Below are 10640 nucleotides of genomic sequence, written 5' to 3'. Positions count from 1 at the left end.
ATAGCTTTGTCCCGGAGCAGCAGTCATGTCAATAGGCCTGTTCTGATTTCAAAAAGGCATGAAGAAAAAGAAACTTGTTTTTAAAAATTGGTAACCTAATCAAGAAGAAACTTAAACAAAGCGAGTTAATTATATTCAAAACAGAATCTTTTTCATACTTTTTGTTTTAGTGTTAAAATAACATTTGTTGGGGTTTTAGGGGGGCATGCAACATTTGGCCAATCAATTAATAGTGTACAACAAAATACAGCAGTCTTTTATAAGGTAGGTTAAACTGTAGTGAATTCAAATAAGTCAAATCAATTCAGAGTGCATATTAAAACACATTTCTCCTCGTGTACAATAAAAGTTAGGAGACAGGACACAGCAGCAACTTCTCCTAAACCTGTAAGTCACACCCATGCCAACTTTTCAGTTTCAATACTTGTACGGTATTCAAATGACAGGATAAAAGTGTTGTTTAATTTAACAAAAAGGAAAAAAAAAAGAAGAAATATACATATCAGATGTGTATTAACCAAAGTGCATTTCAGAAACTAAAACGTCCAACAGTTCATGTTTTTTTTTCTTTTCTTTTCAAAACCTGCATGGGTCTACGAGGGTGTCCTCCTACTGTTAATGTCTTCATCAGCGTCAACACTTTTTCACTTTTCATGACAACAACGAAACGAGAAGCAGGTGGTGTGTTTTTAAAAAAAAAAAAAAAAAAAAAAAAAAAAGAAAGAAAGAAAGAAAAAAAAAACTCCTAGGGGGACCCGCTCCGTGGCCTGTCCTGATTTGAGTCGAGTCCACTGACCAGGCGCTGGATACTCTGCAGCTCGTTGGCGGCGTCTTTCTCCGTGCAAGTTTTTGGGGACATGGAGACCGAGCCGGATGATATGGTGGACGAGTGACTGGTCACCTCAGATGTGGAATCCAGGGTGACAGCGGACACGGGGCTCGCCGGGACGATGCCGTCCCCTTTCATGTCGGTCCCGCTGCCGGCCATGGAGGGCATAGCTGTGGTGAGCAGGGTGCTGTCCGGTACCGTCATAGGGAGCGAGTAGGGGCTGTACCTGAGTCGGGGGCGCACTGCGTTCAGGAAGGGGTGCCGGTGCACCGAGGAGGAGGCGGCGGCGGCAGAGGAGGCTGCCGCGGCTGCTGCCATGTACGTGTACGGGTAGGGGAACAAACTGCCAAACGGAGACATGGCAAGGCCCTGTGGAGACACGGAGAAACTGAGTGTGAGACCAGGCAGCTAATACTATCACACAGTTCAAACACGTCTGTGTACGCGCTAATAACACAAGTGTGTGTGTGTGTGTGTGTGTGTGTGTGTGTGTGTGTGTGTGTGTGTGTGTGTTGGAGCATGTCGTGCGCGGTTTCACTGCTGCATCTGTATGTTTTGGATTAATGTCGTGGAACAAATGCGTGAAAATAATGATTTAAAGTGATCTGCTTCGGGCAGTTCTTGTGCTTAACTTTCACTGTCCTCAGTTAAGAGTTGTTTCATACAATCTGACGTTAGTAATGCCTTGTTACAAAGCTGCTGACGCTGTCTGACACTTGGCTTATGGGCAACAAACCTTGATCCAAAACGTAGATCTGATCTGGGCAACACAGAATCCATCTGTTGTGCTTTCAAAGCTCCCATTCACACAGGTTCCCACAAATCTAGCCCCAACTCACCAGCCAGCATGTAAACAGCTCTGGTGCTTGTTCAATTTGTAATGCAAATAAAAATTCCCATTGTCTGATGCTGCAGTCAAACAAAGAAGTTGCAGCTTTAACACTTGTTTTGACAATAAAATGGAAAAAGACAAATTTGTTGTCCATTAAAACATAATGTTGTTTCTCTCTCTGAGCCAATGAGGCATTTTAAAACTCGCCATCGTGGCTCTAAAACACAGACTTAATGATCTCAGTATCAAAAAGACTGCCTAACACCTCGAGCTGTTTCAAAGAGGCCTCTGTCCCTCAAATCTGGTTTTCTTTAATGCATCATAGTTAGGCTAATATTTATAACAACAATGCCAAGAGAAAGAAGAGGTGAGAGAAGGCGGTCTCTAATAGCCTCGTCAGTCAAAGTGCAGTTGCCAAACTTTAGGATACTTTGAATATTAGCCTATTTGGCAATGAAACAAAATAAACAAAGGCGGCCACACAAACACACTTTTACTTTCTCACTGTTATGCTTAAAAAACACACACACACACACACATGAACATGAAGAGGAGAACATTAAAGATGAATTCATGTCTGACTTATTAAAGCTGGCATATGGGCCTCCGAGGCCTATAGTCTGCTGTTCTATAGACCCCAACATGTGCTTTAACTGAAACAGGTTTTACCTGTGATGCCAAGACATGTTGCTGCAGATGAAAGGGCAGGCCTGGCGCTCCCGTCAAGCTTTGCGAGGGCGATGCCATGCTAGTCGTGTCCATGGTGCTCACGCCTCCCGTGGACACAGCTGCCAATAGTGGCCCCATGCCCGCAGCCATGTTTGAGAATGCGCCTCCCATGTTGAACTGACTGGGGTGCAAGAGAAACGGATGCGCGCTCCCGAGGTGATTGAAAAACTGTTGTCCTGTTAGGCCCGTTGGAAATCCAAAATTATGCAAGTGGCTGTGGCTCATGTGCGCGCTGTCAGTCTGAACAGTCAAAGGCATGAAACTGTCTTTGCTTATTGGCCTGCACTCGTCCGTTTTGGGCTGATCCAGGCTCGGGCTCTTGAGGTCTTCTCCAGAGCGGGTGGTGCTGGAGATGACGGTGACGGGGCTCTGTCGTGAGTCTGCCTGGCTTTTCTCAGTCCTAGGGCCGCTGTCGTGGTTCCTGCTGGTAGAGTCACTGTTACTAAAGGGATGCCCCTTAGGCGGGCTCGCCTCATGATCCTTCCCGTCCTCCGTAGTCGTGGAAATCTTGCTGGAGTCCGGACCGTCCTTGATGTGTCCATCTTTGCTCTCGTCGTCGCTGTCCTCGTCGCTGTCGCAGAAATCTGTCAAAACAGGAGGAGTAGAACATCAGTTGCCTTTTTGCACATTGGTGAATCATGAAAATAATAACTCCAAATATCAGCCATGTTGCAGTCGCCTCTCACAGGTGGAACAAGAAATAGACCTGCAGGACACTTATTTGCACTATAGGAGTCCACATTGATGACTAACATAACAAGCTGTTCGTCGATTCAACAGTAAAACACCTTAAGCGTTTATTTCCCATCGTTTCCCAAAACTGTTTGGATGCATACTACACATACATACATGGCATTGTTTTTTTGTAATGTATCTTCATCATGTTTTTTTGTATCTTCCTTCTGGACAGACAATTCTCTCATCAATTAGTGAGCATATTTATGTTTTACTGTTAATCTCAATAAGACAGTCAATGCAGAGGGCTGCTCTGTCAATTCCCCCAGTGTGGCTGAATATGAGCGATCAGCTAATATTAAAAGCGGTGCATTAACTGTAACTACTTTACATCCATAAAGTGAACTCTTATTCTACACATCACGTTGTAAAAAAAAAAAAAAAAAAAAAAAAGCGAATTGCCACAATAGATATTTTACGACTTTACACACGGCTTGTGATCGGAGCTGTGACTGACTGTGGGGTCCGTGAGCCTACCTTTCAGGTGTGGGGGGCCCACGGTGGACACGGCGGGGGACGAGGCCTGGCCGAAGCACTTAAAAGAAGCCTGTTCTCCAGAGGAGTCGTCTGAAGCCCCGTTCTCCTTCTTCTGCTGCTGCTCCTCGTATGAACGCATGGACTGCAGGGCCAGCTGTTTCCTGCGCACAAGTATCGAGGTTATTGTAGGTGGTGGTCTCAGCTCTCCGGCCAGAAACAATATCCGCAGCACGACGCTTATTTAGACACCTGAGATAATGAAGCACCTGACTAGCACTCACCCACCAATGCGGCAGGTGAGAATACGAAATCCATTACAGCGCATTGCTTTAACAGGTTCATCTGTAGATCTTGTCAAGTTGCCCATTTTCAGTGCAAGCTCATTTTAAAAATGTTGGGATACATGCATAATTAATTAAAAAAACAATAATTAGCGAGTGAGGATGGTAAAAAAAAAAAAAAAGGAGATCCGCATTAAAAGCTCCCCTGATCCGGTCTCTGTTACCACCAGTGCTATAAGGCTCATAGTGAACTGTAGCCTATTAAGCGATTTGATTAGAGACCGTGAAGAGCCAGACTCCCCGCGGGTTAATGTGGAAGCTTTGACGCGGGTTTAATCCACCCAGATCACTTTCTGTCTCCGTGTATAAATCTAAAGACATATTTTTTTGGTCGCAGTGCACTCTTCCCCTCTGTCTTACCTCTTTTCTCGTCTGCCATTGCCCGTGTCACGGAATCCTTTGGCAAATGGATTGTGGTCAATTTTCAGCTGGGTGATCTGGAATAATTAAAATCACGTGTGAATATTAGCCACTGAAATGTCACTTTCCTGTCGTGGTCTCGTTCAACGCGTCTGGTTACGGTTTCAGGTAAAGCAGCACCAAAGCTGGGGCTCATTTCTGCAAGTTTTCAACACATGGGGATTGCTGTCCCAACAGGCTAAAGCTACCACAGCAACACCTTCTTGGTTTTACAGACAAAACACACATAATAATAATAATAATAATGATAAAGCAAAGCTCTCAAGCACACGAGCGCGCACAAAGAGCACACGAGTCCTTATATTGGCACGTTTTTCCCATGAAGGTGAAATAAGCTGCTTTTTTGTGTAAACTCTTGCAAAACTTTACTCCCACACCACTTCCTCTCAAGCTCCGGTAGTGTTACCACTGCACATGGGAGGGAGGAGGGGTATCAAAGAGTTGAGAAGATGATTTTCATTATTTTTATGTCTTACAGAGAATAAAATGTTACCATGCAGCTCAGTCTGACACAACCAAAACGCCCCCCTCCCTTTTCTTTTTCTCCATTCAACCGCACTATGTTGCCCCTCTTCTTTTTTTCCCTCATTTCTCAACCCCCAACCCCTTTAGTTTCTCACACACACACACACACACACACATGCAGAGAGAGAGAGAGAGAAAGAGAGAGAGAGTCTGGGTCTATGCCAAATCCTTTCCACGTGATTAAATATAAGGAAGACAACCTGTATAACATTCCTCAGAATTATTACTTTCCTACCACAGGCTAGTGAATATGGCACTTAGTCGCAACATCATCCCCCCACTATGATACTCGGGCTCAAACAAATATGACGTCTTTCATATTTTATGACAACAAAATGGTGCAGAGCATGAGAGACAGGCAGGGAAGCGCGCCTGACACACACACACACACACACACACACACACACACACACACAACGAGCTATATTTGAGAAAATATTCAGGATACGACGTGAAGCCTGTGCTTACCTTGTCGTTTTGATAAGCAGTCACGGCAATGAAATCCGTTTCAGGGAAAACGTAAGTCCTGAAGGTACTGTACGGGAGTTTGAGAATATCGTTGGCCCTCACAATGTGAAACCGAGGCTGATATTTGTGCATCGAGTTAAGTATGGTCTGCAACAAACACAATCAGAAAAAAAAGAAGAAAATAAAAAAAGATTAACGCATTGTGATCGTTGTAACAGGATATACATTTTTCTTAAAATGCTTTTAAACCTGAAATCAGAAGTCACATCATTGGGAAGGATTAAATCCTGTAATTAATACTGTGCTATAAACAATTGCAAATCACTTAAAAAAACATTATGGAAATTATGTTTGGTGGAATATTTAATCAGTTAAATAAAGCGGTTATAGATCCAGGGATGTCTATAGAGATACAAGCTTCATTGGCTTGCTTAATAATTATAATAATTATTTACAAAAATATCTCAAGATAATGACATTTTCGTATTTTTGCAATGATGTGCGATCTTGGTCAGATCTTCCACACAAAAATAAATCTTAAAATCTCATGAGACTTCCTGTGCTTAAATAAAATAAAACACAAATAAAAGAATCACAGTGCAAATGATTAAGACATGTGACTAACTAAAAGGGTAAGTTTGATAAATAGGAAAATTGACATACATTAGTTGAACTTACAAATCCATGCTTGTCGGAGATGTTGTTTGTCAGCTTGAGTTTGTGAAAATTGACGACTTTTGACATCCACTGTTCACCAGTAGCCGGACTGTCCGGGTGAATGTACATCCTCTTTGGCATTTCAGGGTCGGCCTTGCCCGCCACCATCCAGCGGGAGTTATGAAATTTGTACCTGCAGTCGTCGGCTGCAACTATGTCCATCAAGAGAATATATTTGGCCTTCTTGTCCAGGCCAGTGCACCTCACTTTGAACGGGGGAAACATCCGCCTGTGACGAAGGAAAAACAAATGATCAGCTCTGATGTGGCGGCAAATAGAAAATATGGTCAAAATATTCAACAATATAACCAAAAAACTGTAATATTTGTAGATAGACATAATGTTTTTCATCTTGAAAAGTGCTGTATCAGTTTGAGGTGTGTGCTGTAGCCTGTTTTATCTGCTAGTCAGCCGGAAAAAAAGGTGCATAAATGTCAAGCAAATAAGAAGTTGAGTAAACAAATAAAATGTAATCTTCCTCCGTTAGACGCCAACGCTGTCTGGATGGTGACTCGATCTCTAACGCCTCGAGAGGCCTACACACAGACACGCAGCAGCCATCTTTGTATACTGCCACTGTGATGATGGCGAAACATTATTCAGTCAGAGCTCCACTCACTCAAAGTTGACATTTCAACGCAGTAATCCGTCAACGTAAAGTTTTGACAAACTGAGCGTGAAAATGAACAACAGCATTATAAACAAGCGACCTTTCTATATGAGGAAATGTATTTCCAGATCCGTGAAGTTGGAAGCTAACTGGAAGCTTGACATTAATATTACAGCAGCGAGTCCCTTTTTTATTTTACAAAATAATGTTAATGATTTCCCACCATTAAAGATTGTTAACATGTTCAAGTTTTACCACACACCTCTGAGTGAGCATGCGGTATGAACACACAGCAAGTCGCAGCTTTATCTCACTTTCTATCAGGCTAAAAAGGTTATCTTGGGGTTTTTATTTTGCGGTGAAAACACTGGCTACTATCCTGTAGTATGTGTCATATCTACATGACAATTGTGCTTCAGTCAAAGTCTAATTAATACAAATAAGACTAATGCTTGAGAGCGTTGCATGAAAGAAAGACGTTATCCAGAGGAATTGTAGAGATATACATAACTGTGTTTAAATATTGTATTGTATTGTGTAGATATGGTATGTATTTATGTATAATATGCCAAACCCCTTCATTGTGACTTATCAATATGCACTACAGGCTTCTGCATCTCAGATAATATATTACATATTTGGAATAAACGCACAGACAAAAAAAAAACTATTTTACCTTCCGGATTTTGTGATCACCATCTCGGTGCCTCTCTTGTGGAAGAGTTCCCAAAGCTCCTTGGCTTCCAGGTGAACTTTAGGGTCGTCTTCCACCTCTTCCTCAGGCTCCAGAGTCTTCAGGGGCCTGAGGTGGGCGGCCGCAGCCTGGTGTCCCAGCGAAGAGAAGTGGAGGCCGGTCTCCGCGGCTCCCATCAGCTGGTCCATGATCGGCTTCCCCAGGGCGCCCGGCAGAGACAGGGAGCCGCTGTGAGGGAGAGCCAGGGCCGGGAAGAAAGGCGGCTGGTGACCCAGCATTGCACTCATGGCAAATTCCGGACCCCGGTGAGGTATAAACGGATGATATGCCATACTTGATCCTTGTATGACTGGATCTCTCATCAGGAAGTTCATCCAAGTGCCGGCAACTAATGTAGACGACCGGTCGGATGTGAAACAATATTTCTAACAACAGTGGAGCCTGCGTGAAGGCTACAAGAGGAGCAAGCGAAGACAAAATAAAAAAAATATGAAAAAATCAATCTGATGTTGGAAACCTTTGGAAATCCCTCTTTCAACTCTTCGGAAATGAGCATCCACTTATTTTTCACAAGTTGCTGGGAAATCTCTGCGGTCGTTTGCTGAATTTTGTTCAAAAGTCTGGAAAGAGAAGTGTAAAGATGTTCTCCATTATTCGTCAAAAGTGCTGCGAGACCGATTTTCTTCAGAGCTTGACGCGCATCGGACACCTTTCTGTGTCTCGCTGGCTTGCGGACATTAGTCGAATTAAACCAACTCGGGTGAGTCACTTAATTGACTGCAGTGCATTCTTTCTCTTCTGCTGCTGTTTACAATATCGGCATTCCTGTTAAAATGCGTTCCTTCTTATTGGCTTCAGTCCTGCAGCGAGGGCGACGTGTTGAAATATTTCGATAGCGCCGAATAATCCCCCTGCCTTTACTTGCTCCGGACATGCACCCTCACACGCACACACACACTTTATTCCTCCTCTCTCTTCCGCGCACACACACATTTCAGGGAAAGACGTGTGCAGAGAAAGGAGTCCGCTGACGGCCAGAGAGAGAGAGAGAGAGAGAGGTGGTAAGGTCCCAGCTCCGTGATTTTCCTAGCGCCTCTGTGGCCCATAGGGCTTCATACTGTATGGATGTGTTGCATGTTACGAGTAGCAGCGCTCCGTTTGATTGGCTCTTTGACGCTTTCGGACCAATTGTGTGGCTGCGTAGGCGTGGTTTTGACAGGTCGGGTGGAGGGGACAGACTTAAGACTTATAAAAAGGTGTTTGGAAACTCAAAAGGGCTTTGCCGTGAAACACCACACTGCCCCAGTCGGTGTTGTGTGAATATGCCAACATCGTTATGGAAGTTGCGCTATCGGTCGGTCTGTGAGACCCAGCGAAGGGGAGAGAGCAGACGAGCCAAGCCGGGGAACCGGCACGCTCTGCCGGCGAGGCGCTGTGATCTGTCGGGCTGTTGACTTCCTCCTCTGTCCCCATAGCGCAGCCACTTTTCTTATGCTTTGAATATCGCGAACACAATCATATTTACTCATAAATGTATATATTTATTTTACGATTTAACAGTGTTCAATTCGCGATCCGCTGAGTTTCCAGAGATTTAAAAGCAGCCGAGTAGCCAACATTTCCTGTAACATCCTCCTTTGAAACCTTAGCTCAGGAAAATATGACTTGGTGACGGGATGAGGCGCTTGATGATAAGTTCATGTAATGTTGACAAGATTATTATGACGCCGCTGAAACCCTCAATAATTGTTTACTATGATATTCATATTCATTTATTGAATTCAGGTAGTATGCTTATGGATGTAAAGTTTGTTGTTTTTCTTATATTGTCATCCCCGATATTTAAGCACACACTCTGCTATTAGTTCTTCATCCCCACTTTCCCTCTCTTGTCTAAATTTGGATCTGAGTCTGTGAGTGAAATCAGTTATGAATCTGCGTATTGTGAAGAAACGTATTTCGCAATCGCATCTTTTACTGATGAAACACGAGGAGCCGACGAAGCCTCTGAGATCAGTGTCACATATATTTCTTCAACTGCGGGGGGATATTTTCATTTTGACCTGAAATCGCATTTTATAAGTTGACCTGAGTTGGAGCCTGCGTCGTACATCAGAGTCTGTGAGGATGTGTTCACAGGCGCTTGTGTATTATCAGTTCTTGTATCAAGACGTCTATGTTTTTGAATAATACTCAGTCAATTCTGCTGTTAAATATAGCACGCTTTCCCGGCACATACTGTCTCTGGGAAACGACTCAATTTTAGTCCCAGTCCACAAAGTGACACTTGCACACAAGTAGGTGTCATTGATAATACCATTTTTGATTCTATCTGAGCAGATGTTCTCGCTTATGTGAAGTAGAATACAGTTGTCATAATCTATTTTCTTACATGCTGTTAAGCCGTGGATTTGAATAAAGCTTATAGACTTTATACTCAGCTAAAACGCCATTTAAAAGTATGCAGTGGCTCACAATGATATTACTTCGCTGCAAAGCCTCTAAAAGATGAGGTGTACACCCTGGACAAAGCAACGCTAGTGTTCTCTAAAAATGCAATTTAACCACAAATTCACAAGTAAACTAGAGAGCCGTGGCCAGTCAGGCACCTTGGATAAACATTGACCATCAATTATCAGTCAATTGTCTGTCTCCTGTGGATCCAGGCGCGGACCAAAGCGGTGGTGGATCTCAAAGTCCTTGAAGGGGGGGGGGGGGGGGGGGTCTCTCACAAAAGAAGTAATAGGCCTATATAGTGAATCACGACAACGTGCTCCTCAATATTTTGTCGTCTAATATTAATGCATCCGCAAAACGGAGAAAATTCTATCTATTCATCTGATACTGGAAACATTAAAACGAGTCATTTACTTGTTGCACACATGTTAGAAATGTATGGAAGCCTCTATCTCCTCTTGTTTTGAAGGTTGGAGGTTGACATAGTCAGTAAATGCCTCAGGGCTCATATCGGGAGCCTCTGAAAGCATTTGCTTCAACTGTATTTCCATTCAACACTGCTCATGCTTGCAAGTAGTGAGACACCTCTGGTGTCATGTTATGCATGTTTTGTTCATTGCAGCCCAATTGTGGTCTATCATAATGTGAGTTATACACATGCCCTCTTCATCATAGCTTTGGTTAGATGACAAGGTGTTGTCTTTGAAAAGTGCCACACCTGTGTATGTGTGTGTGGAGTGGTCTGCATGCATATGCAATATATTCCCCAGGGGAGATGCACAAGGATATTCGGCTTATGTGTTGTA

The 10640-nt window shown here is 43.5% G+C and overlaps 1 protein-coding gene across 1 annotated transcript; it reads right to left on the bottom strand.

Annotated features, from left to right (window-relative positions):
* Positions 1 to 745: 745 nt before the first annotated feature.
* tbx3a (T-box transcription factor 3a) lies at positions 746 to 7751 on the bottom strand. Its single transcript, XM_070924731.1, has 7 exons — positions 7360 to 7751; positions 6035 to 6302; positions 5357 to 5503; positions 4304 to 4380; positions 3603 to 3763; positions 2331 to 2974; positions 746 to 1198 (listed from the first exon to the last, which is right to left on the bottom strand). Exons 1-7 carry the CDS (start codon positions 7749 to 7751, stop codon positions 746 to 748), a joined length of 2142 nt encoding a protein of 713 aa, XP_070780832.1.
* Between the last annotated feature and the right edge of the window lie 2889 nt (positions 7752 to 10640).

Source organism: Enoplosus armatus, chromosome 18, assembly GCF_043641665.1.
Source record: "Enoplosus armatus isolate fEnoArm2 chromosome 18, fEnoArm2.hap1, whole genome shotgun sequence".
Lineage (NCBI taxonomy): Eukaryota > Metazoa > Chordata > Actinopteri > Centrarchiformes > Enoplosidae > Enoplosus > Enoplosus armatus.
This window is presented reverse-complemented; position numbering and strand designations above follow the sequence as displayed.

What these genes read in the sequence shown, in the direction of transcription:
- tbx3a (XM_070924731.1), bottom strand. Translation starts at nt 7,751, where the DNA reads ATGAACTTCCTGATGAGAGATCCAGTCATACAAGGATCAAGTATGGCA. An exon ending in GTGATCACAAAATCCGGAAG is followed by an intron (nt 6,303 to 7,359) that starts GTAAAATAGTTT and finishes CCTTCGTCACAG; the next exon opens with GCGGATGTTTCCCCCGTTCA. An exon ending in AACATGTCTTGGCATCACAG is followed by an intron (nt 1,199 to 2,330) that starts GTAAAACCTGTT and finishes GTGTCTCCACAG; the next exon opens with GGCCTTGCCATGTCTCCGTT.